Source organism: Phyllostomus hastatus, unplaced genomic scaffold (genome assembly GCF_019186645.2).
Source record: "Phyllostomus hastatus isolate PE091 unplaced genomic scaffold, TTU_PhHast_1.1 phas_contig_57, whole genome shotgun sequence".
Lineage (NCBI taxonomy): Eukaryota > Metazoa > Chordata > Mammalia > Chiroptera > Phyllostomidae > Phyllostomus > Phyllostomus hastatus.
This window is the reverse complement of record NW_025333912.1, coordinates 536,851-564,003: the sequence shown is the minus strand read 5'-3', so window position 1 is coordinate 564,003 and position 27,153 is coordinate 536,851. Positions and strand designations below refer to the sequence as shown.

At 42.6% G+C, this 27,153-nt stretch overlaps 1 protein-coding gene across 1 annotated transcript in view; it reads left to right on the top strand.

Annotated features, from left to right (window-relative positions):
* The window catches only part of RFTN2 (raftlin family member 2), a 62,911-nt gene extending 37,031 nt beyond the window's left edge, over positions 1-25,880 (top strand). The window contains exons 8-9 of the mRNA XM_045847679.1: positions 12,221-12,299; positions 24,408-25,880. Of these exons, the coding sequence (XP_045703635.1) occupies positions 12,221-12,299; positions 24,408-24,677 (349 nt within the window). The 3' untranslated portion in view covers positions 24,678-25,880. The remainder of the gene's footprint in view (positions 1-12,220; positions 12,300-24,407) is intronic.
* Positions 25,881-27,153: the final 1,273 nt, after the last annotated feature.

Genomic DNA, 27,153 nt, shown 5'->3' with positions numbered 1-27,153 from the left:
TAGCCAACCTATCAGATGCACAGTTCAAAACACTGGTAATCAGAATGCTCACAGAAATCATTGAGTATAGTCATAAAATAGAGGAAAAAAGTGAAAGCTATGAAAAGTGAAATTAAAGAAAATGTACAGGGAACCAACAGTGACAGGATGGAAACAGAGACTCAAATCAACAGTGTGGACCAGCAGGAAGAAAGAAACATCCAACCAGAACAGAATGAAGAAACAAGAATTCCAAAAAAAAAATGAGAGACTCAGAAACCTCCAGGACAACCTTAAACATTCCAACATCTGAATCATAGGGGTGCCAGAAGAAGAGGAAGCAAGAAGTGGAAAACTTATTTGAAAACATAATGAAGGAGAACTTCCCCAATCTGGCCAAGGAAATAGACTTCCAGGCAGTCGAGGAAGCTCAGAGAGTCCCAAAGAAGTTGGACTCAAGGAAACATACACCAAGACACATCATAATTAAGTTACCCAAGAAAGACAGAATCTTAAAAGCAACAAGAGAAAAGGAGACAGTTACCTACAAAGGAGTTCCCATAAGATTACCAGTTCATTTCTCAAAAGAAACCTTACAGGCAAAAAGGGGCTGGAAAGAAGTATTCAAAGTCATGAAAGGCAAGAACCTACATCCAAGATTACTCTATCCAGCAATGCTATAATTTAGATGGAAGGGCAGATAAAGTGCTTCCCAGATAAGGTCAAGTTAAAGGAGTTCATCACCACCAAGCCCTTATTATATGAAATGTTAAAGGGACTTATCTAAGAAAAAGAAAGAATATCAACAATATGAACAGTAAAATGACAACAAACTCACAATTATCAACAACTGAACATAAAACAAAAAAACTAACTAAGCAAACAACTGGAACAGAAACAGAATCACAGAGATAGAGATCACAAGGAGGGTTATCAGCGGGGAAGGGGGAGAGAGGGGGGAAAGGTACCGGGAATAAGTAGCATAGATGGTAGGTAGAAAATAGACAAGGGGAGGTTAAGAATAGTATAGGAAATGGAGAAGCCAAAGAACTTATATATATGACCCATGGACACAAAGTAAGGGATGGGGGGAATGCAGGTGGGAGAAGAAATGCAGGGTGGAGGGGAATAAAGGGAGGAAAATGGGACAACCATAATATATTGACAATATAATATATTGTATGTTATATAATATAATACAATATAATTAATATAATATAATGTAATGTAATGTATATATTAGTTTGCTAGGACTTCCATAACAAGCACCACAGACTTGGTGGCTTAATACTTATCATTCTGTTTTTCACTTTTAAACTTTGATTTGTTTATTTTTCAAATCTGCTCAGTCATTAATTATAGTCTTTTATTCTTCAATCATATTTTTATTCATTTATTTCTCTAAACATTTAAGTCTTTATTTTGTATCTCTATGTGTTAATTTAACAACTGAAGTACGTGGGGATTTGTTTTCTTAAATAGGGGGATGGGTACATGATTATTAAATTGCTATTATTCACATCTTAAATGTAATTCATCATCTTTTATATGTATTCAACATCTGATTACAAACACAACACATTTTTTAAAGATTTTATTTATTTATTTTTAGAGAGGGAAGGGAGGGAGATAGAGAGAGAGAAACATCAATGTGCGGTTGCTGGGGGTCATGGCCTGCAACCCAGGCATGTGCCCTGACTGGGAATCGAACCTGCGACACTTTGGTTTGCAGCCTGTGCTCAGTCCACTGAGCTATGCCAGCCAGGGCTAAAGACAACACATTTTTAAAAGAAAAAGCAAAAAGTATTTCCATCAAACACTTTTCATTTTCTGTAACCCTGGCAACGCCCCCAGGAGGCAACTCCTTCTCCTTTGTGGGCGGACATGATGCTTGTCAACCCTCACGTTTCCCTCGGCGCTTCACCTAGAACGCTGGGCTGAGCTGGTGTTCCGCACACGCTCTTGTGTTTGAGTTTCTGCAAAAGAAGCTATAACTGTCAGTGGGGCAACCGTACTTAGAAATTAAAGGAACATTCTTCATTATTCATCAAATAATTTAAATATAGTGTTTTTTATGGCAAAGCTTTAAAAAAAGGACATCCTAGTGAGTGGTTAGTTCTTGGAATTATGAGCAGGGGAAGGGGAAAGAAGGGATTTCTACTTGTTCTTTATATGTTTTTTATGATTTTGGTTTTTTACAAGTAATACATGTTTATTCTGTGATTTTTAAAAAGAAAAGTTTTTAACGCAGAGAATCAAGTGATAAAAGGATGTGGACTCCGTGTATAGTGTCTTCCCTGAAGGAGCTTGCAGCTGGGTGAGCTTACATTCAGTAGGTCACCGAGGCCTTGCATTCAGGTTGGGACAGGTCAAGTTTACATGTTGTGTAGTATAATATAGTAACTACCACGGGATATGGGCTTCATGGAAGTATTAAAAATCAGAGAGTCTAGACTGTCAACATTGGATGAAATCTTCAAATAGTAAAGACATTAAAAGGCAGTATCACCATTTAGCAGAGAACCCCATTTAGGAATCTGCTCTTGACCCTGGGTAGAAGGTAGCAGAAAAACGTATTTTACCAGTAATTGCCCTTATGCAACAAGGTACACTAGAGCACGCAACATCAACTGTTCTTTCGTATGCCAGGGACATTTTGCAATATTGACGTTTGCTTTGTTCCTTTACATTTTATAAGCTGGATCCTTCCAAGTGCCTGCAAAGTAGACAATATAGGATGAAGGGGAAGGTTCATTGTGATGTGATGACAGAGATTGTTGGTAAAACCTGTTTATTCTCTGCCTTTTGATTCTTGTTCAAACACGCTGTCCCTGTGACAGCCACATGCTGGTCTTAGCTGCCTCGGTGCACACAAAGACAGGGCTGACTATCAGCCATGAAAACAAAAGTATCGCATGTGGTTCGCCTTGGTCCAGGTGGACGATAGAGCCTGGAAGTTTTTATTCTCTGAAACTAGAAGAATGGTCCATTTTAATTAGTTTCACCATTAACTAGCATTAACTTTGGGAAGTCACCTAACCTCTTTAGGTCTCAGTATCCTCATCTGGACAATGATTCAATAATATCAACTGTACTGGATTGTCATGATGATTGAGCAAGATAATACATGCAAAGTACCTATGCAGGACCTACGCCTAGCAGGCTAATAAATTAGAGCTCTTATATGGGACCTAATCCTTTGGCAGAACCCAAGTCCCTAAGAAGTTGAAACCAAATGGGCAAGGATGACAGCTTGACCTGTTCTAAATCATGGTGTTTTAGCACATGTAGTGTAGTTCACTCTATACAAAATCAGCACTGAGGGTTACAAGCCAGGAGAAGAAACAGAAATAAATAATAGCACTATGAAGACATGTGCTTTACATGTATGGTCACACCCAAACGAACATCTGTCACGGTCCTTCTTTTGGAGCCTACGTGTCTAGAAAAGGAGCTTAGGACCACTGCCAGTGACATCTTTCCTCCTTACTGTTTCTGTCTCTTATACAATAGTGTCTTAAACAATTTCAACTTTTTCCTTCTCTTCTGTTACATAAGCCATAACTTAAATGGTCTATTCATAATGTACTTTCCCCTTATTTCTTTCATTACTCAAATATACCCCATTATCAGATTGCATCGGGGTATTTTCCCTGGGTTTCCAGGTTAAGGTTGCTTCATTATCCTAGGCAATACCACACCACCAACATTTAAAGCTGTATTACCACAGAAACATCACAATGTGACAATCTGGTATCACTACATTGTTCCAAGATTACTGTTGTCAGCCCTGAAAGCATTCCAGAATCCCTTCTGAGTCATTATCACTATATAATTATACGAATGGGCCCAGTTTCTTCTTTTTCAAGAAATTAAGGTGAAAATTGACAATCTCTTTAGGGAAAATCTGGTAGAGGATCAAATTAGCCTAACTAGCAGCTAATATTGCTGACCTTAAAATAGTCACAGGAACAAGCCCAACTGCTGTGGCTCAGTAGATTGAGTGCTGGCCTGTGAACCAAAGGGTCGCTGGTTTGATTCCCAGTAGGGGCACATGCCTAGGTTTTGGGCCCGGTCCCCAGTAGGGGATGCATGAGAGGCAACCACACATTGATGTTTCTAGCCCTCTCTTTCTCCATTTCTCCCTCCCATCCTCTCTGTCTAAAAATAAATACATAAAATCTTTTAAAAAAATAGTCACAGGAACAAAATGGAAGTCGGAGCCAAAGTTCTCTCTCTTTGACCCTCCCCCCTCCCCAAGTAATAATGGGGGAGGGAGGCAGCAATGTGCATTTCCACAAGAATCCAAGGTGATTCTAATGCACTATCATAACACTGAATTATAACCTTAAACTTAAGAGAGAAAAAATGTTAGAATCAAGCGATACTTTACTGAAAAAATAAAAGCTTGGTCCTTAAGGACAACAATGAATAATAAAAAGAAAATTGTCTCCTCACGGTGATGTCTGCCCCCACGCCCCTCTTCCATTTCCTGCAGCCCCTTCAAAAAGGGCTCCCCAGCCTTGGCCCCATAGCCTAGACGCACCAGAAGTCTCTGTAGTTATTTGAGACCCTTAAGTGCACCGATCATTTCCTCTAAATCCTTGAGTGACAGCCGAAGCGGGAGTTGCATATTTATATACAGTCGAGGGAGAGGCTAGGGTTTCACATGCGGCCCTTCTCGTGCACTTCTCTTGCCTGATTTAAGCTGTGTGCAAACAGTATTGTGTAATTCACCGCTGTGGCCTAAACTCACGGTGACCTTGCAGTGAGCAGTATTTTGATAAGGCTACCTTTTTTAAAACAGTCCATTTGTCTACTATTTATACCTCCAGTAATCACTCTTCCTCATCTGAACTTAAATTTTTAGCATTTTGTCAGGGGGAGGAGGTGACAGGAGCGGAATGGTGTGGTGGCCTTCTGTGTCTTTCCCACACACATCCCAATACCTGAGAAACAAGTTAGGGCCATAAGGCAAAGCAACTTTAAAACTAAACATGTAGCTAGCTACACGGGTGCAAGCTAAAATTTAATTTTATAATTTTGCTTTTAAAAAGTTCATTTTTATTTCATATTTTATTTCCAAGTTGCAATCATTTTAAACCATGGCAAGTAAATAATGTACAAGATGATGTAAAACTAATCAGAAAATATAAATTAACATGACAGTTCTGTTCCCGCTAGTGTAATGGATTTTGAAGCCATAACTGAAAGCTTTGGGTAAGGGTATTTTTATTTCACAAGTGACTAGGCAGTTGCTCATTGGAAACCAGCTCAGTTGTATGCAACTTGACTCACACTCTTGCACTTTATTTTAAACAGAATGTTTCTTCAGTTCAACTCAAATTTTTATTGAGTGCCTGGTGTGCACAGGCAATATTTTACCCGCTCTAGGGACAGACTCTGGCTTCCAGGAACTCATAATCTGCTTGGAGAGAAAACACAGCCGCAAATAACTAATGCAGAGCAGACCGAGTCCTGCAGTGGGGGTTAGAGCAAGTGTTCTCAGTAAGGGGATGGATATCGCCCCAAGGGGTGAAAGTTATGGTGGGGTGAGAAAATCTGACATATCACAATGGTTTGTGGTCCTCCAAAAAGTTCACAGTGCATAAATAGACACACTGCATATCTTAGGTATTAAATTTTAACAGGGGAGGGAGAGGAATGAGGGAGAGATATCTAACAATGCTCCCTGAGGAAGCAATAGTGAAAAAAGAGCCAAGTGTAAGGCAGATGCACATGGTGGAGGAGGGAGGAGAGCAGGCCTGTGAAGGCTACGAATAGAGCTTCCAAAGGTGTCTTAGAGAGGAGAGTGCTCCTGGTGGCAGGTGGGGCAGACCAGAAGGAGTCGACAGCCTTCATCTCACTGGTCTGTGTGCAGCGGCTGCCAGGAGCAGTGCACTGAGAAGGCTTCTGAGACTGGAACCCGGCGCAGCAGAGCAAGAACGAGGCGATCAATCAGTCGGGCTGCCTGCCGTGCACATAGAACTTTCCACCTCCGGCAAGTTCTTTCCTGTCTCTGGCAACCATAAGCAAAAAGCAGCCAGGAAAGTGCAGGATATATTCAAGGAAAAGTGAGTACTGGTAAAGGAATTCTTAAAAACCTCTCCTAATTTAAACGCATAGAATTCAAGACTGATTTTCCCAAAACCATAAATGTGGCATTGTTATCAGATGTAAACCTACAACCATTCTCCTACCTCTCACCATTACATATACAGTACTCTTAACACAATCTTTGTTAAGTGAAACACACATAGAGAAAATGCATCAAATACAAATGTGCGTAATTACAAACACTGGACAAGACACAGAATGTTGCCGGCATTTTGGAAGCAACCCATGTGTTCATTCCCCCAGCACCCCCACTCCCTTCACTCAGAGGTGACGGTATCCCAACCGGGGACAGTCACTCCCTCGCTTTGCCTAATAGTTCTACCATGTATGTATACATCCCTGAACAATGCAATTCAGTTTTGTCTGTCTTTAAATTTTATGAAAATGGAAATACATATTCCTTTATGCGTTGTTTCTTTCATTCAGCATTGTTTACAAGACTTCTCCATGCTGTTGCGTGTGGCAGTTTATTCCTTCTCTCTGCGGCCGGTGGTGTGGTTGCCCCCAGGAGTCGGCTCCGGCCAGGCCAGCAACACTGCTCTGACTGCGAGCAGGCTCCCAGCCCACAAGTGTGTTTGTCAAGGGTGCAGACCTAGAGGTGGAACTGCTGGGTCACAGGTTGTTTCTTTAGCTTTATTGGGGACATGCCACTCTTTCCGAGTGGAATGTTGAAGTTTACACTCTCAAGAGCAGAATATGAGCGTTCCCACTACTCCCACAAAAAATCGTCAGACTTATAAATGTTGCCATTCTGGGAAGTATGTATAAACTATGATCCCAGTGTGGTTTTAGTCTGTATGCACCAAATTCTACTAAAAGGAGTCTCATTTTCATGTCTATTGGCCTTTTGGATTTTTTTTTGGTAAAGTACCTGTTTAAACCTTTTGCCCATATTTAAAATTTTGTTTATAAGAGTTTTTTTTATATACTGGATATGAGTTCTTTATTTGTTACATGTGTTGCAATTAATTATCTTTCTTAATTCTGTGACTTACCTTTTTATTCTCTTTACAATGTCTTTTGATTAACAGAAGTTTTTAATTTTAAAACAAGCAAATGTATCTTTTTGCTATATTGTCTAAGCAATCTTTTCTTTACAAAAGCAACTGGGGGAGGGGATTAGTGAATTGTTTTTATGTTTGAGTAGAACAAGAAATTTTACTATTTCTATTCCAAGCTAACATAAAATTCTCTAAGCTGTAGTTACCACAGGCTGGAGAGCCTGAAGAATGTGCTGAGGGGAAGGACCAGTTAAAGCCTAAAAGATTCACACTGAATGTCAATGACCTTGCTGGATGTGAAAAGACCGAGGAAGCCTTTCATCTCTCCTGCAGGCTTTTGCTCACTTGCTAGGATTTTTTTAAAGCATGTTCTCTGGCATTAATATATTACCACAGAAATCAAATGACTGCTTATTCATAAAGTCTTTGATTCTACAAATATTTACTGAGTCCCATCTTAAAAGGGATTTTCTGCTACTTCACATAGGAGATGCAGAGAGGAGAGGACAAACTCCTCAGGGAGCTTCATGTCCTGGGAGGGAAATGTGTCCCAGTGGCCACGGGAGCTCGTATATATATATACGGAGTAAGCTCCACCCAAGGGATCCATAGGAGCCCCCAAAAGGGGGTGCTGCTCTTGAGTTGAGGGATCATTGAAAGCTTTCTGAAAGCGGTCACACTTGAAATGAACCTCAAAAGATGGGCAGGCTGAGAAGAGGCAGGGGCGGTGGCAGGACATCCCGGGGGAAGAATGCCACCAACAGGAAGTTAGCCTGGATTGAGGGGACAGTTCCCACAAAACAAGCAAAGGTGGCCTGGGTTCTTATACTTGAAAGACTGTAGACTGTCTCCCAGCTCCCCATAAATTCTAGGTACTCCGGCTCTGTTTCACAGATGCTTGAAATCAGAAGCAATATTAGACCAAGCAGAATTTCATGTTGTCCTTGTAACTGCCAGCAAAAATCATTTTAAAATTTAAATATCACCACAGATATTATCGGACTCTGATAGAATTACTTTCTACTTTTCTTGCTTGTTTCTTTTCATAATTGAATTCACCGGGGCAGTTTTTTGAGGCAGAGATTTCAGTGTTGCATCTTTAACGCGCAGCCCCAATGCTGCAGGTCACGGACGGGCTCCCGTCTCGCCGTCCTTCTGCCACGCTGCCACCGGACCTGTGAGGTCTGTCTACACAGTCTAACTGGCCTGGGAAAAATGAACGCTTGTTTTTATTTCCTTCATTATTCCCCACCACAACCTTGAACTGTAATGCTAAATTTGGGAGATGCTGCAGACGAAACTGGACTCTGCAGAACAGTCTGCACTCACCCATGTATTGCAGTTTTCCAGTGAGAAGGAAACTAAACTAGGCTGCCCTCCCTGTGGTCAGAGCTTTGCTGACGTCACTCTGCACTTACAGTGGAGGGAGTGTGGTGCTGTGGAAAGGGTGGGGACTGAGGTAACCAAGACAAAGCTCTCAGAACTCTGGGTCTCAATTTCCTTATCCATAAAATGAGGAGAAATGTCTTCTCCGTGCACTCTAAAGGCCTATCATAGCCCTGGCTGGTGTGGCTCAGTGGATTGAGTGCCGGCCTGCGAACCAAAGGGTCACCAGTTCCATTCCCAGTCAGGGCACATGCCTGGGTTGTGGGCCAGGTCCCGGTTGGGGTAGCATGAGAAGCTTTCTCTCCCTCTCCTTCTCCGCTCGCTCCTTTCCCCTCTCTCTAAAATAAATGAATGAAATCTTTAAAAAGTAATAATAATAAGGACTATCATAAGAAACAAATGCTAATTTACATGGAAAGTACGCAGTGCACTAAAAGCACTACACAAGATGAAGTTGCTGTTTTTAGTTTTATCCATGAGATCTTCTGTTATTGGGAAGCCCCCAGCTGGGGACCTGGCCCGCAACCCCAGCCTGTGCCCTGACCAGGAATGAAACTAGTGACCTTCCAGATCGCAGACCAGTGCTCAATCTTCTGAGCCACACCAGCCAAGGCCAGGCTTTTTCTTGATAGTCTATTAATACCATTGCAAAACCCTCTCCCATAAACAACACTTAAATACCGTCATCTTCTTGTTTCCTTATGAAATACATGGAAGAAGAAAAGGGGGGAGGAAGAAACCTTTATTGAGCATCTGCTGTGCCCAGGGTCTGTGCTAAGAACTTTGCATCCACTATCTCACTGATACCATCAGAAATGTCTGTGTTTTAGAGAAAAGGAACAGGAGGCTCAAAACGATTGGGTGACTAGCTCGGTGTCACTTAGCTAGCAAGCAGCAGAGTGGGATGCAAACCCAGAATCCGTCTGACTCTAAAGCCATTCATGCCATTTCCCTCACTGCCTCTCTGAGAAACACATCACAGGAAAAGGATGTGTCCAACACTTGGTAACGCAGAGCTGTAGAACTGGTAGAACTCATTTCCTTCTGCCTCTTGCACTTTTTGGCTGACAATTTCTGTAGGGAGAGGAGGTGCAGGCCTTGTCCCCTGCGAGCATCCGGGGCATTTGAAGCACTCTCTAGTCCCATAATGACCTCAGTAGTCAAATCCTCTCAGAAGTCTGTGCTGCTGGGTAAATGCAGGGTGGGGCAAAATAGGATTACATAGAAATGTTTGTATAGAAAATAATGCAATAATCAATTAATAATAATGCAAGGATAAACTGTTTCATGTCCTCACAACTGTAAACCTACTCTGCCCCATCCTGTGTTCTGTCCCAGCTCAGTAAATATAGTGACCTCAGGGGCCTCGGAGACCGTGAGGGACTCTCATGCCCTTACCACTAGTTATCGCTCTGTGAGGCTCCAGACCTGCTTCCCTCAGTTCTACCACGATTCGATTCTCCAGTCAAAAGGGCTTCCACATCTCACAGAGGTTCTGAAAATAGCTGGACCTATTTTAAGTCAGAATGGCCCTCAGAAGATGAGGACATAGAGGGCTCAGGCATATTTCAAACTGAAGACCTGGCTCTAAGGACCTCCCAAGATGTGGGAAGATGCTGACCTTCCAAAGTTTTATCCGGGCATCTGGAGACTGACCTAAGGTAGCCAGCCTTTGAGAGGCCATCTCCACATTTACCGTTTAGCCCTGTCGGTAAAGGCGGAGAAGCCTGCTCTAGGACACACGGCCCCTCCCAGGGCCTTCAGACTTGCCCCGCCCTGCGAGTCCTTCAGCGCCACCCGCAGTCCCTCCCCTGGTCTTCTCCTGCTTTCTAGTTGAGAAGAATTCTGCCCTGTTCTTTCCTCCGCATTTTTGGATAGTGGCAGGCCTTTGTTCCATCATGTGATTCTCTGAGTGGATCACACACCTAGAACATTACCCAGAAACCTCTATTCTTGTGTACGTTTCCCTCAATTTTTCTATTCATGATTCTGAGACATTTCCCTCCTTTTTAACCCCACCCCACATTTCATTAAGTAAAGGGAGGAAGTGGAAGGAAATTACATTTTTGTGCTCCTTCCGGTGGCAGGCACACTAGAGGGTCTTCGTGGACATGGACTTATTTATCCTTCACACGGTCCCTGATAGGAAAAGAAAGTCAGAGAATTTAAGGATTTCACTAAAGTCATCAGCTACCAAGTGCTATGGGAGAGTCAGGATTTGAACCCAAGAACTTCTGGTTCCAAAGCCACTCCGGGTTCCTTTTCCGGTACAGGAAGCAGTATCTTCAAAGAAAACTGGTAGCTGTGGCTCAAGATCCTCGGTTGAAAAGCGATATAAAATTCTTCACATGTGGCAGCTCAAATTAGTCTCTTCTCTTTAAAAGACAAATTTCACAATGCAAACAAACACTTCCTCTTGCCAGAGAGAGACGGGGCATTCTGGACACTGCTCCACGCTTCCCTGTTCGCCTGCGTCACAACCGAGGGCTCCTGAGGATTTAAGGCGTTCTAAAAAGTTACAATACGTTTCATATCAAGTCTATTCCTTCTAAAGTCAAACTAAAATGAGATTAGACCAGAAGCAGTCTTTTAAAATTAAAAAGAAAGAAAAAGAAGCCCCCTCCCCTGCCCACTTTGGGGGAAGATTTGCTTGTGTCTCAAAATTCGACAGTATCGGTAAGTTTGGGATGCTCAAGTGCTGTGGGTTTGACATACACCTCTAAGGGCCAGAGTTTCAATGTTGCATTTGTTTTCCAGAAAAGGGAGCTCAGCATAAAATTCAGCTAATAGTGAGGTTTTGTTGGGGGTTTTTTGCATAATAAAAGTCGTAACTGAGCAACATTAGCTACAGACACTCCTCCCCATAAATCCATGGAGACTCTGTGAAAAACATTTCAGGGAAATCCAAACCCCGAGTCGTCTTTGGCAAAGGGTAATGTGCCATGATGGTCGTTAAACGAAGGGAATGCTGAGTAGCTGCTCACAAAGCAGCATCTGCAAGGAGAACTAATAGCTGTGGCTCAAGGCCCTCGGCTGAGAAGCCATACAAAATTCTTCACGTGTGGCAGCTCAAATTAGTCTCTTCTCTTCAAAAGACAAATTTCACAATGCAAACAGAAACTTGAAATCATACGCTTTTGACTTAGTAATCCTGTTCCTGAGAATTTATCTCAAGATTTCCTCGAGTCATAAGAATAAGAAGACTATACATATTTCTTGAGTCATAAGAACGGGAAAACTATACATAGTTCTATAGCAGCATTGTTTGTAACTACGGAAAACTGGAAATACCCTAGTTTTTTAAAATAAAGGAAAGACTTAGTATATTTTGGTGTCTTAAGTCCTTGAGATACTATGCAATTATTAAGAATACAGCCACAGTGTACAAACAAGGTCAGGATGTTACGTGAGAAGCACAGAACACAGAAATGCAGGTACGCGGTGGTTACAGATGCACAGAAATGCATTACGTAGACAAAGACTAGAAGGGGACATAGGCGAAAAGTTATGTTAGTATAATGAGGTCACAAAGTTTTAACATTAAAATTTTCTTTTGTAATGGCCGTATTCCATTTTGGGGGATTTTTCTCTTTGTTTTTCCAGTTGCAACTTATATAAAATTATTTCTTAATTTTTTTTGGATTGGGAGGTTATTTTACAAAGGGACATTCTAGCCACATGTGAAATATGGAGAATTACTAATTCACAAATACTAATGCTGTTGTTTTACTTTGCAGTGAAGGGAATTTGGCTACAAAGCAAGTTGTGTTTCTTCAGAGACCAGTTATATGGAATTCAGTGGCTCAAACACCAGAAGTGAGTAAGGTTGATGCTTTATGAACTGAGTGTTATATTGAAGCATTTAATCCTGGAACTCTCATTCTCATTCTAAATGGTGAATACAGATGAGGAAGTGTGGTTTTGATATGGAAATAGTCTTCTGAACCAACATAGAACAAGGGAAGTATGCAGGCGGCCAGCAACACGAGGCAGTTCTGAAGGAGATCAGAACACGCCAGCTCAGAACATGCCCCTTTGGCAGAAGGGCTATTTTGAGCAGAAGGCAATTATTAGGAAACAGCAGACACAGGAGGAGCACTCCACCCTCCTCCTTTCTGAGAAAAAGCAAGGCATGAATTTCTCTTTATAAAGTGACATTAACTTCCATTTGTAAAGTCGGCTCCTGCTCCTATACCCGAAGAGAAGACAGTCAGCAGAGGTGACTGTCACTGGGGACAGCTGACCTGAGTGTGCATGAACAGACCTGCTGAAATAAGCGCCGTCTTCCCCTAGTTTCCCCACGTCCTCGCCTTCCCACATTTTGTTCCCCTAGGAGCCCACACCCCTTCTCCTTCATCTGGCCACCCCTCTACAGTGCGGTCACCCTTCGTTAAAGCGGTACGTCAGCTCCTGGGGGAACTACCTCTGGGTTTTCGCTTCCTCTCTGTGAAGCCCCCATGCACATCCAAAATAAGCCTTTTCTCCTGTTAACCTGTCCCCTGCCAGTTAAATTTGTAGGCCCCAGTCACTGGACCTAAGAAAGTAGAGGACATTTTTCCTCCTTACAGCTCTAACTTTTGTGCGTGAATGTGCCGAACCCTGCGACAGATCTGTGCAATCTTGTCTGTCGTGACCTCTGTCAGTACTTTCATATTGTCTCCTCGAGTTCATCCATTTTTAGCTCTGTATACTTTCCTTTTTTGTGTATTGCCATGTAAGAGATGTCCAAACCTGTACAGACTTTTTACGAGTTTATCTGAGCCAAACTGATGACAGTTGCTGGGAAGCAAAATCTCAACAGATTGAGAAAATGTTCCAGAGAATGGAAATTTTGCAGCTTATTTTATATGTTACAGTCAAAGGAGGAGGCCTGAGGAGGGTTATGAGTCATTCAGTGGAGGTAGATCAGGGAGGTGCAAGAAAGCAAAGCAGGGAAATCTCTGAGGTTGGATAAAGAGTAAAATGGAGAGACACGTGCTTCTTTTACTTGGGCGGGCACGGGACAGTTACCAATGGGCGTTCACAGCGCACAGAGATGGTGTGTGGGCAAGAAGATAACAATGAGGGGTTCAGTGGTCTTGTGCTCTGGTGGGAGGTTGTGCCCTGAGGGGTCGGGAGAGGAAGGGGGATTACTCAGACATTCCAAAGGTATGCTATTTTAGACACAAAAAGACAATAGGCAGGCTCGGTTAAGGTGAAGACTGACATTTGTCAAGGACGTTACCAGCCTACACATGACTACCCACCAGAGTTTTAATGAAGAAGTTTTCACTTTAAACCATCCTCTGTGGTTGCTCTCGGTCTCTGAGTCTGTAAGGCCACCACGCAGGCCTCCCCTGACCTTGTCAGGTTTAGTGTGTGGCCCCTTTTTTGTCCACAATATTAAAAAAATATTGTTTTAGAAAACATTAAAGTTTAAAAACTAGAAGCTAGAGTTCTAGCAAAACTAGACTAGCAGTATACAGGGTAGAGCAAAAGTGGTAGATTTAGAGTTGCCTGTATGGAAAATAATGTAATAATCAATCAATAATAATACAAGAATAAACTCTGTGCTTTGCACACTCACAACTGTAAACCTACTTTTGCCCCACCCTGTGTATAATACCGCCATGTCCAGATGTCTCACATTAATTCGAAAAAGAATCTTTCAATTAAAAAAATGAATGAAAGCGTCCGGCTGGCTTGACAGCTAAGCAGGTGGAGAGGTAGAAGGGAGAATAGAAAGACACTTCCCTGGAGCAGGGAAGCAGAGCCACCAAGTACACAGGCATTAGAAAGGCCACATAGGAGCCCCTGGGTGAGCGCACACACGCGCGCACACTCACACACACACACACCCCACTTCCAGTGAAGATGGCTCACGTTCACAAGTTCATTAGGAAATATTCTGTCAAAAAGAATCAAGGGTGGGTCTATGTCGACAATGGCTAGAAAAAGTTTTCATTCTTCTTTCCCCTCACCCAGAGCAACTTTGCACCATGCTACAGCCTCTTCCCTAAAAACAAAAAAGTACTCTACAAATAATCATCGTTTCTGAGGAAAGAGCCGCAGAATTGACAGCCTCTTGAGCTTTGCGGAGCGAGGGTCACGGAGCCGGTGGGTGTGAGGGTGATAAGAACCAAAATCTGGCCTCCACAGAGTCTCTCCTACTCAGTTCTCTGATTCCCTGAAAATATTTAGGCCCTTTTTGTTTAACTTTAGATACTATTTAGTAGTCTAGTGGTAGCTTTTCTTGAGGTAATCTTTATATGTGCATTCACTGTAATATAAAGTTACTGGCTCATTTATATGGAACAGCTTGTATCAATGAGGAGCCCAGGAATATTTATAGTTTAGAATTCTGCTTCAAAGTGGATTTACTATTTCTTCCTTTGGCAGGGTTTCACTTTCCTAGGAAGAAATCTCAGGATATTGAAATTATTTCAGGCAGAACACATAGGTGGTTCTGTCTTCAGCTGAAGTAACTAAGAGCTATAACAGAAAACTAACTTGTAAATTCTTTTCATTTTCTTTAGTGAAAACAGTTTGTTATTTTACCTCGCAAAGGTAGTGGATTATTGGAAAAGTAGACTATTAATATCCCATAGAGCAGAGTTAGCTATCTCATTTGTGTTTTGTGACAGTTACATTTTTGATCAGCCTTGAAAAAATTCATGTGGTTGTATGCCCCCATGGCACAATTCTTTGTTTGTACCTTGCAATCAGTTGTTGTTTGGGAGAGGCTGATGAGGGAATTGCTTAATTTGCAAAGCTTTTTCAAAGAATTTTTTTGAAGGTGTATATTTATAAAACCACTTGGTAGATACTTAATACATTACAACAGTTTCCCTGGGATTGTCAATGAGTTTTCATTAAAATGATAAATTTCACGGGCTGGTAGAAACTGATCTTAGAGTTGGACACTTGAAAAGAAATTTCTTTCTTCTACTGAGACTAACGTCAAGATGTATAAGGTTTTCCATATCCAATTGCACTCAACACAGAACAGCACTTTCGTATTAAACAACTCCATTGCATGCCCCTCTTTGGGGGAGGGAATTGAGGATTTCATAATGAAGTATATTGTTGGAATTTTTTTCTTCTAAAGTTATCAATACCTTTCCTTTTGAAATTTGTTTTGTATTTCACAGATGTTATATGCAATATTCTAGGTAGCTTAGATGTTTGGAACATAGAAAATATCAATCCAAAATATTTATACCCCCATTTACTGCCTCAGTTTTCTTTCAGCTATTGAAAAATAGTTTGTTTTAGTAAAACTAAAAGCTTTTAGCAAAAATAGTAGAAAATTCTTCATACATTGGGGCTAGGAAAGAATTCCTCACACATAACACCAAAAGCACAACGCATAAGAAAAATTATAAATTAGATGTTATCAAAATTAGCAACTTTGCTCTGCTAATAACAAAAGAAAATGAAAAAACAAGCTACAGCCTAGAAGAAAAAAAACTTGTAAATCACATGTATGACAAAGAACTTGCATTCAGACCTTATTCAGTATTCTCAAAACTCAACAATAAGAAAAGAAACAACCAGTTACAAATACTTAAAAGGCTTGGATGCCTCATCAGTGAGGACATGTAGGTGAGAAATAAGCACATAAAAAGACACATAAATCATTGGCTACAAGGGAAAAGGCAAATGAAAACCACGATGAGATACTACCAAACACCTATTAGAACAGCTAAAATAAAAAATGCTGACAATACCAAGAACTGGCAAGGCTGAAGACCAGCTGGGACCCTCATGCACTCCTGGTGGGAATGCATAACGGTACAGCCACCGTGGAAAACAGTTCGGCGGCTTCTTCCAAAATTAAACATATACTTACCATAGGGGACCCAGCCATCCCACTGCTGGGTGCTAGGAAAATTAAAACTCATGTTCGCACAAAAACCTGTACATAAAAGTGTTCATAGCCTCCATGAACTGGGGACAATCCAAATGTCTTCCAAAGGAGAATGAACAAACAACAGCGCTACATTCACACAACACATCTCTACTCGGGGAGAGAAGGATGCACATGATAACTTGGGTTAAGGCACCCTGATCAAAAGAAGCCAGTGTTAAAACGTTACAGACTACACCATCCCATTTATATGACATTCTCCAAAAGACAGAACTATGGTGTGGAGAACAGATTAGCGGTTGCCAGGGATTGGGTGTTAGGGAAAGTTTAGGGGGATAATGGAATTGTTCTGTGTCCTGCTTGTGGTCACACAAATCTGTACACAGGTGCTGAAATGCATCGAACTATACATTTTATGTAAGATGATTTAAGAGTTAAATTTAAAAGATTGCTTGCTTTACAAGTCACACAGACTACAGTTTCTGTCTTTGTCCCTCAGAAAAGACAATCCTTGAGTTAATAGGCTTCTTATGAAGTGTGATGAGCTTGTCGGCATTTCTTCCCTCTGCACGAGGCTGGGTAGTGTAGTGAAGCAAGGTTCTTTTCATCGTGCTTTCTGTTGTCTATTTTCATTTTTCTTTATTTTGGAGAACAGCCTCTAAAAGGATTCAAGGAAGTGAGCCATGCTGAGTAGGGTAAGACATTCCAACCAGGATTTTACCTCCATATCTTAAATGTTGACAGCTTTTCTTCCAAGATCTCCTGGCTGAACTTTATTTCTTCTGAAGATTAAAGTAAAATTCATCATATTTTTTAGTACCTAAAAAGTCTCCATTTCAGTTCAATTCTCTAGCCTATTTCCCTTTGAACCAAAAGGTCATTTAAAAGTATTGAGTTTCTGCTAACTTGGAGTAGGGTTTCCTGTGTGCGTGCTCACCTGCACCTTGCCTCCCCTACAGTCTCCGAGCTTCTGTGTCCTCATCTGTAAAATATGCACATTAGCGCCCCCCACAGGGCCGTGAGGAGGATTCAGTTAGAAAACACCAGGAGGGCTCCACGCAGGGCCTCTTCAGATGAAACGTTGCTTTTGTTTCCATAGGAAGGTGTTTCTATGTTAAATGACTAAACACGCCTAAACTCTGAGAAGAAACTGAAGAAAAACCCAGAAATCCTAACAACCCTCTAGCCAAAAGTTACCTTCAGCTAGTATATAGGAACATAATGTATTAATGTTTTCTGAAGTTCAAAAATGCACATATACATATATGTAAAGCAAATATGGCAAAATATTAACAAGGGTTGAATCAAGTGGTAAGTATATGAGCATTCATTGTACTATCCTTTAAACCTGAAATTTTTCATTATTGGAAAGTTGGAAAATGAAGCTGAAAAGCATTAGTCACCAACAACTTTTTCCTGCTAGTTATTAGTTAGTGACTAGTTGCCATCACAATGCAATGCCGAAAAGGCCCACAGAGAATGATTTCACTACACCTGACGGTCTCTTTCCTGGAATGGTCTACGGATGGGCAGGCACAGGAAGGCAGAGTGTGGCTCTGCATCGTCGTGACTGGGCAGCTCTGGCCCCCCCGGATATTTGGCTTCTGCCTCTGGACCAGAGCCGCTGCCACACTGTCGCCACGTCTGGCCAGCAAGAAGCAGTCATAAGGACTTCCAGGAGTGCTTCTACAGCTCTGATCCCCAAGTCACAGACACAGCTCTGCTCACGGCCCATTGGTCTAAACTCACTCATGTTGCCACAGGCATCTGTCAGGGAGGCTGGGAAATGTAATCTGGGCACCCATGTGCTGGTGCCACAGTGAAATAGCACATGCCCTGCTAAAACTGACAGGGGGTGGGGGTGGGGAGGGCTTCTGTTACTAAAAGAAAGATGGAGAGAATAGGTGCCAGGAGTTAGTTCAATTTTAATGGCTCCAATTTTACATATATTGTTCTTTAGAGCAGTTTTGCATTCAAATAATTTTCTTGTCTTTAAAATACATCTCGAAATGAATGATTTCAAGAGGCAAAGACTTCATGGGCACACCTGTTGAACTATTTCTCTAATGCAGACCAAGAAGTGAAGAAGCAACAGCCAGAGAAATGTTGTGAATCAGATCTTTTCCAGGGCGACTATAATAAAATCATATGAAGCCCTGGCCAGTGTGGCTCAGCTGGTTGGCCGTCACCCCATAAATCAAAAGGCTGCGGGTTTCATTCCCAGTCAGGGCATGTGCTTAGGTTGCAGGTTTGGTCCCTGGTTGGGGCGTGTCTGAGAGGTAACCAATCAATGTTTGCCTCTATTTCTCCCTGACTTCCTCTCTTTCCAAACAAATTTTAATTTAAACTTTAAAAAATCATATGAACACCAAGAAATATCTCATATATACATTAGCTTATTTCTTTATTTTTAAATATTTTTATTTATTTAATTTTAGAGAAAGGAAGAGAGAGAGAAAGAGAGGGAAAGAAACTTCAATGTGTGGTTGCCTTTCGCATACCCCATACTGGGGACCCAGCCCACAACCCAGGCATGTGCCTTGACTGAGAACTGAACCTGTGACCTTTCAGTTTACAGGCCAAGGCTCAATCCACTGAGGCGTTCCCTAACCTTGGGCAAATCCCATCTTCTTCTGGGCCAGGGTCCTACCTTTGTAGAATGAGCAATTAAAGCAGATGATCTCAAAGGACTGGCCAGGCTTCAGACTCCTACCCTCTAAGTTATAAGAACACTGCAGTTTGACTCACTGGAAATGCTATTATTTCATGTGGAGTGAGGGTGGAATAGGGGAGGCGCTGTCATTGCTGAAATGTATTTATGAAGAGTCATGTGGTAAAAAAGAAAAGTGTTCTGAAACCTTTCTTTAGAGTTACCATGTTAGATATTCGTCATCTTCTAATATTTGACACTTCCATTTGGTGGCTGTTTACTTAATACTTATCCATGAACAAAATAAACTAACAAAATAGAAACAGACACATAGGTATAGAGAATAGGCTGACAGCTGTCAGAGGGGAGGGATGTTGGGGGCTGGGTGAAAAAGGTGAAGGGATTAAAGTAAAAAATATACATATAAATATACATGTATATATATGTACACACACACACACACACACACACACACACACACACAGTGTGGTGATGGCCAGAGGGCAAGGGGGTGGGGGCAGAAGGTAGGAGTGGGTAAAGGGGGTAAATGGTGATGGGCAGAGATTTGACTTGGGGTGGTGAGCATACAATACCATACACAGATGATGTATATTATAGAATTGCACACCTGAAGCCTATAAAATTCTATTAACCAATGTCACCCCAATAAATTCAATAAACAAAACTTTAAAATAAGTACCTATCTACAAGTGAATAATATTATCTTATTTTGGAAAATACCCAATTTTTGCTAAGAAAATTCCCACTCAGTATGTGAGAGTTGGCCTGTGTTGTCTGATATACAACAGGAACTTACTGCAAAATTTACCTTTGGCTCTGGTGTGGGTGAGGGAGGGAAGAACCAGGCAGCCAAGTGCTCCCAGGCAGTCTGTCCTCCCACTTTCTGTCAGTCAGCCAGGGTTGAGAGGTCGTTCTGCACGTCGGGAAGGGAGCCAGCAGCCAGGCTTGAGAAAGGGCCCCGTCTGGCAGTACCCATCAGCGCTGCCTGCAGCCCAAAGGGGATCCTCACTGGCCAGGTCCCAGTACCATGAGAATGTGCCATGAGGCTGGGCCTTTGTTGAAGTAGGACCCTTTTAGATTCCGTGCCCTTAAACTTACCCAAAGACTCTAGTAACACTCCTTTGCAGGCAGCACGCTGAGGGCCGCATCTTCCTGTACCAACCACGTCATAAACGGGTTACATTCCACAGCAGCCCAGTTTAATAAAGCTGCTTGCTTTAGATATTTGCTTTGGATATTTAATATATTTAATATATATTTAATAAAGCTGTTTGCTTTATATATTTGCTTTGAAAACCAGTAGAAAATACTTTTGTATTTTATATAGTACAGTTCAACAAGCCTATAAGTTAGCAAACCTTTGTAAGACTAACCTGGGCATCTGACTTCTATGTTTTTTGTTTTCTAAGAATTTTATAATTAAAAAAAATTTATAATTTTAACTCTTATATTTAGGAAAGTGTAATCCCAGTTCCCAAATAACATATAAATGAACTTTCAGTAAACAGACTTTGTTTTTTTTTAATTTAAATTATATTTTAGTTTATGCTATTACAGGTGTCCCAATTTTTTTCCCTTTGCCCCCTCCACCCAGCACCTGTCACTCCCTCTAGCAATCCCCACACTGTTGTCCATGTCCGGGGTCATGCATGTGCTCTTTGGCTACTATATTCCCTGTGCTGCACCTTACATCCCCGTGACTATTCCGTAACAACTACTTGTACTTCTTAATGCCACCACATTTTTTCGCCCGTCCTCCTACTCCCCTACCATCTAGCAACTATTAAAACATTCTCTGTATCTATGATTCTGTTTTTCTTCTGCTTGTTCATTTCGTTTGTTTTAGATTCAATTATTGATAGTTATGCATTTATTGCCATTTTATTGTTCATATTTTTTTATCTTCTTCCTCTTCTACAAGAAGACCCTCTAACCTTTCATACAATACTGGTTTGGTGATGATGAACTCCTTTAGCTTTTTCTTTGTCTGGGAATCTCTTTAACTGCCCTTCCATTCTCAATAATAGCTTGGCTGGGTAGAGTAATCTTGGTTGTAGGTCCTTGCTTTTCATCCCTTTGAATATCTCTTGCCAGATTCTTCCAGCCTGCAAAGTTTCATTTGAGAAATCAGCTAATAGTCATACGGGAGCTCCCTTGTAAGTAACTGTTTTTCTCTTGCTGCTTTTAAGATTCTCTGTTTGTTAACTTTTGGCATTTTAATAGTGATGTGTCTTGGTGTGGGCCTCTTTGGGTTCATCTTATTTGAAACTCTGTGCTTTTTGGGCTTATATGTCTATTTCCTTCACAAAATTAGGGAAGTTTTCTGTCATTATTTTTCAAATAGGTTTTCAATTTCTTGCTCTCTCTTCTCCTACCAGCACCCTCATTATGCGAATGTTGGAATGCTTGTAGTTGTAGCAGAGGCTCTTTACACTATCCTCATTTTTTTGTATTCTTTTTTTCTCTTGTTGTTCTGACTGGGTGTTTTTTTGCTCCCTTATATTCTAAATAGCTTATTTGGTTCTTGGTTCCATTCATTCTACTGTTGATTCTCTGTAAATTGCTCTCATTTCAGGTAGTGTATCCTTCATTTCTGACTGGTTCGTTTTTATGGTTTCCATGCTTTTTTTATACTACTGATGTTCTCACTAAGTTCACTGAGCATCCTTATAACCAGTGTTTTGAACTCTGCATCTAGCTGATTGCTTGTCTTCATTTTGCTTAGTTCTCTTTTTTTAAAGATTTTATTTATTTTTTTATTTTTAGAGAGGAAAGGGAGGGAGATAGAGAGACAGAGAAACTTCAATGTGTGGTTGCTGGGGATTATGGCCTGCAACCCAGGCATGTACCCTGGCTGGGAATCGAACCTGAGACACTTTGGTTCCCAGCCCGCGCTCAATCCACTGAGCTATGCCAGCCAGGGCTATTTTGCTTAGTTCTTTTTCTGGAATTTTGTTCTGTACTTTCATTTGGGCTATATTTCTTTGTCCCCTCATTTTGGCTGCCTCTCTGTGTTTCTATGTATTAGGTAGAGCTGCTACAACTCCCTGGCTTGGAAGTGTGGCCTAATGTAGTAGGTGTCCTGTAGAGTCCAGTGGCACAGCCTCCCCATCACCCACACTGGGCACTCTAGGTGTGCCCACTAGGAGGGCTGTGTACACCCTCCTCTTGTAGTTAAGCTTTGATTGCTGTTGGCAGGTCAATGAGAGGGATTTACCCAGGCCCATCAACTGCAAGAACTGGCTGTGACCACTGAACACAAAACACAGATCACCATGGAGGATCGGCTGTGCAGGGTCCCACTCCCCAAAGCAAGACTTACTTCAGCAGGGCCCTGGTGCCTGCTTAGTCCGCTCCTTGAGTCTGTCACTTGTAGAAGTGGTTGGGTAATGGTGCTCTGACATGGTCTGTAGCTGCCCCCTGAGTGTGCAGGCTCTGGGACCTCCCAGAAGGTACAGGCCAAGGTCAGCCACCACCTGTGTTCTATCCAGGGCCACCCAGCATAGGCTGCAAAGTAATCTGCAGTCAGTTGCTACTCGTAGGGCTTGGAGGTGCCCAAGCAAGTTCAAGCTGTGAACCAAGGCCAGCTCCTGCTAGAGCCAGGCCTAGGGGCACTTAGCAATAGGTACAGGACGTGCTGAGGCCAGATGCTGCTTGTGTGAGAGAATTTAGGAAACCCTGAAGCATGAGCCAAGACAAGTCATCAGTATGGAAAAGCCAGTGAAAACAGCTTCGATGGGCCTGAAAGTTGGCTGGGGTGGAGCTTTGGGGAATAACCAGGGAAGGGCAATCAGAGTGAACCAGGTTGACAGAGTCTCAGATGTGGTGCCCACTTGCCCACTCTGTTGGGGGGAGGGCTCAGAAAAGGAACAGTGGCCTCTGCCAGCACTTCTGTCTGGGAGTAAGCTGCCCCCCAGCTCTCACTGATGCCAGGCACTTCAGTTCCTCCCCATATGTCTCTGGTGCCTTTTAATCTGCTGCTCCCATGCTGGAGCTCAGAGGGAGCAAGTTCGAGTAAGTCTGTGTGTGGGCTCTTTAAGAGGAACTACCTGGGACTCTAGCAATTTGTCTTCCACAGCCTCAAATCCCACTGGTTTTCACAGGCAGAAGTTATGAGGACTTACCTTCCTGGCACTGGATCCCTGGGCTGGGGGACCTGGTGAGGGGCTGGGACCCCTCGCTCCTGAGATATGCCTCCCAATTTTTATCTGCCACACGTGGGTGTAGGGTGCACCTGTTACACATCTCCATCCCCTCTACCAGTCACAGTGTGGTTTCTTCCTTCATGCCATAGCTGCAGGACTTCCATTCAGCTGTATTTCTGGTCGTTCTGTAGTTCAGCTGTAATTTTGATGTGGTCATGCAAGGAGGCGAGCCGAGCCATGTTTACCTATGCTGCTATACTGAACGGCAATCCCTGTTTTCTCACAAGCAAACTCTTTGCAAACTAGGAAATTACTGTGCTTTTTAAATTTATCACTTTTATTTATCTTCTAAAATTTTATCTTTATCCTTTTTTAATTTACTCGTTTCCATGTTCTGTACCTAAAAGTGCATGATTGCATTCTCATCTACGCCATGTTGTCAGTACTAAAGAAGCCCCTGTGAAGAAATCTCATCGGAGTCTGGACGTGCACGTGTTGACGTGTTGAGCTGCCCCAGCTCTCTCCTTGACCTTCCCTTTCATTGACTTAGACGTCTTCTCACGTCCTTGGCAGAGACCGTGTCCTCCTCTTTATTCTGAACTGCACCAAGAACGCTGTCTGCCTTCAATAAATATTTCAAAGCAAAAACACCTGCAGCTTATCAGACAGTGTGCAGAATGGGCTGGTCCGGGGGCTCAGCGGCCCCGGCCCACCCCAAGCCCCCAGCCCCATCAGGCAGGAGCAGTTTGTAGCAGGACGAGGAGAGGGGTCTGCCTGGCCCAGGAAGAAGCTCCAGGCCTAGGCTGGGTCTGAATTTTCTGTGACTCTTCCGTGCTGCCCATTCTTCAGTGAAACGGGTGTGGGGTGGCCCCTGGTGACCCGTTTCTGTTGTTCGATCCCAATTACACCAAGAAGATGGGATCTTGAATGTATTCTACCCCGCCTTGTTCCCCAAAGTGTGATCTCAACAGTTTCTGTCCTCAGGGGTGTCGCTGAGGGTCCAGACATGCACACAAGCAGCCCGCCACTGCTGAGAATGCCGTGCCAGGAAGCTACGGAGGGCTGTGAAAGGCGGGTGGGGGGTCGCTTTTCCCCCTGGGGCAGGCGGGAATGTGAAGGGCTCTGAGCCAGCCCTCGAGATGAGCAGGACTTTGAAGAGAAGCTGGAAAAGGGCATTTTGGGCAGAGAACAGCATATGCTAGATCAGGGGACAGGAAAGCACCCATGTTTTTAATCCCTGGTGCCAATCTCTGTTTCAGAGGAAAGCCAGCCGGCATGCAAAAGGTGAAGATAGGAACAAGGTCACCAGTAGGAGCATCGGACTAGATACGGCCACGTCCCAATATGCCGAGGACAGAAGCCCACCCGCGGAGGGCCTGCCCTCTCCTCCGGGAGAGTGCTGGCTGAAGGAGAGGCCGGCCCAGTGCAGCAGCTTCTCGGGGTTCAGCAGCAGCGACAGCGTCCTGCGGGAATTCGAGGACGGACCCTTTGACCAGGAAGACGGGGTGACTCAGGTCACTTGTATGTGAGCCGCGCAGCAAAGCAACAGAAGGCCCCGTACGTGCTTATTAAATAACTGCCAGCTGACGTGATTGTATTACTGTATCTGCATTTATGGAATAGTTTGAATTCTTCCAGGCTCAGGCTTCCTTCTAATCGCGGAACACTTTGGCTCAACCTCCCAGACCAGGAAGAATAACCAACACATTTGTAAATTTAGAATCATGTTTACACTGCTCCCAGATTAAAAAAAAAAAAAAAATCTGTTTAAACAGATGTCTCATTAGGTTATTAACTGTTAATCTACTTCATTTTCTCATGAATGTACAAGGTATAATTTCCTACAATTCCTGGTAAGAAGACTAAGTACCTCAACCAGTATTTCACCTAATTAGAGAGATCTCAGGAAGTTAGAGTCTTACACAAACTGAAAAATAATGCCCCCCCTCACACACACGCACACACACACGCACACACAGGGCTAACAATGAAATCCCTATTTCCTGAATATAACAATAAATCCAAATTTTGTCTTTAACCATGGAATGTATAAACAAAACAAGCCCTTATTTGTTAACATATTCTTTGAAAAAACATCGTTTTGGTATGTCTTTGCTTTTAAAAGGTCGCCAAGTCACTGACCCCGTGCTGACGCGCTGAGCGTAAGCTCTGTCGCGGCTAACAGCCGAAAGCAGGGAGAGCAAAGCCGCTTTCCTCACATTCAATAGGGGAAGGACCCATCTCAGTATTTAAAAATCTTAGTTCACAGGAAGAATTAATTTTACTTCTCCTATATTGCAAAGAGTATGAAAAGGGAAAACATCAACTTTGAGTGGAACCTGAAGTCCCATCTACATCTGTCTAGATTTGAATTACTCTTTCATTTCGATGGCTGCACCAGGAGGAAGGTGGAAGCCCGGAGTGCTCCATCCCGGGGGGTGGGCTGAGCCCGCAGCACAGGCGCTGGGCCTGCCGACCCGGAGGTCCCGTCTCCGCTGCCCGTGCACTGCCACAGGGGCGCCTCTGCCTCGCCCCGCCTTTACGAGGCAAAGATCAAAATTCTACAAAATAGAGGATTTTCATTGTTCTACAAAAGCCTTACTTTGAAATATGGGAACCTTCAAGTGAATTACAACTGACTTTGCCATTTATGAATTCAACATATTATATAATTTTATTAGCATTGGTGTTGATATTGTAAGATCATTTGAATAATAAAATGTCATTTGTTATTGGGCTATCGTTTTATTGAACACAAGTGTTTATAATATATTTTATATATATATATATTACATGTTATCAAATATAGAGTATAACTAACTAAGCCAATCTCCATTAATTGTAGATAAGGTTAACATGGTATTATTCCAATTGTACCATGCTGAAGCATTACCTTTATAGGTACAAAAAAATTTTAAGGCCCTGGCTGGTGTGGCTCAGTGGATAGAGTGCTGGCCTGTGAACCAAGAGGCCACTGGTTTAGTTCCCAGTCAGGGCACATGCCTGGGTTGTGGGCCAGGTTCCCAGTGGGGGGCACATGAGGCAACCACACATTGATGTGTCTCTCCCTCTCTTTCTCCCTCCCTTCCCTTCTCTCTAAAAATAAATAAGTAAAATCTTTTTTAAAAAATTTAATTTAAGAATATTCTGCTTAGAATTATTCTGTGAAATGGCCATTAACAATATTTACAGAAATGTTTTTTGCTTTGTAGATGAACCTAAATCTATATTCAAGAGTTGGTGAATTTTTAGTAGAAACAAGCATGACTTCTGTAGCCCACAAAATGCCATGAATCATGAAACACAGAAAAGATACTCAGAAAAAGCAAACAGCTTTTCACAATGCCAGGGCCTACGAAAGCCAGAGACCCCTACATCATTATGTCAGTACACAGAGGGGATCTGAAGTAAAAGCAGAGATACAAATTTATGTTTGCCCTGACCGGTGTGGTTCAGTGAATTGAGTGCCAGCCGGTAGACCAAAAGGTTGCGAGTTTGAGAGGCAAATGATCGCTGATTCTCTCACACATCATGTTTCTCTCTCTTTCTCCTTCCTTTCCCCTCTTTCTAAAAATAAATAGAGTTTTGGCCAAGATGGAGGTATAGGTAGATACACTTCACTTTCTTGCACAACCAAAAGAAGGATAACGAGCAATTTAAAAAGAGAAAACAACCAGAAATACCAGAAAACCAAAATGTATGGAAGTCCAACAAGCAAGGAGTCAAAGAAGAAGCATTCATCCAGACCAGTACGAGGGGCAGAGATGAGCAGCCAGGCAGCAGCTGGTGGACAGGGCAGTTCCACACTTGAGTGCAGATAAACTGAGAGGAACAACTGGGGAATGGGACAGACTGTGCAACCCAGGGTTCCAGTGCCAGAAAATAAAGCCTTAAAACCTCTAACTGAAAACACCTGTGGGGGTTGAGGTGGCAGCTAGAGAAACTCCCAGCCTCACAGGACAGTCTATTGGAGGGGCCAACAGGATCATAGAACAAACATAAGCC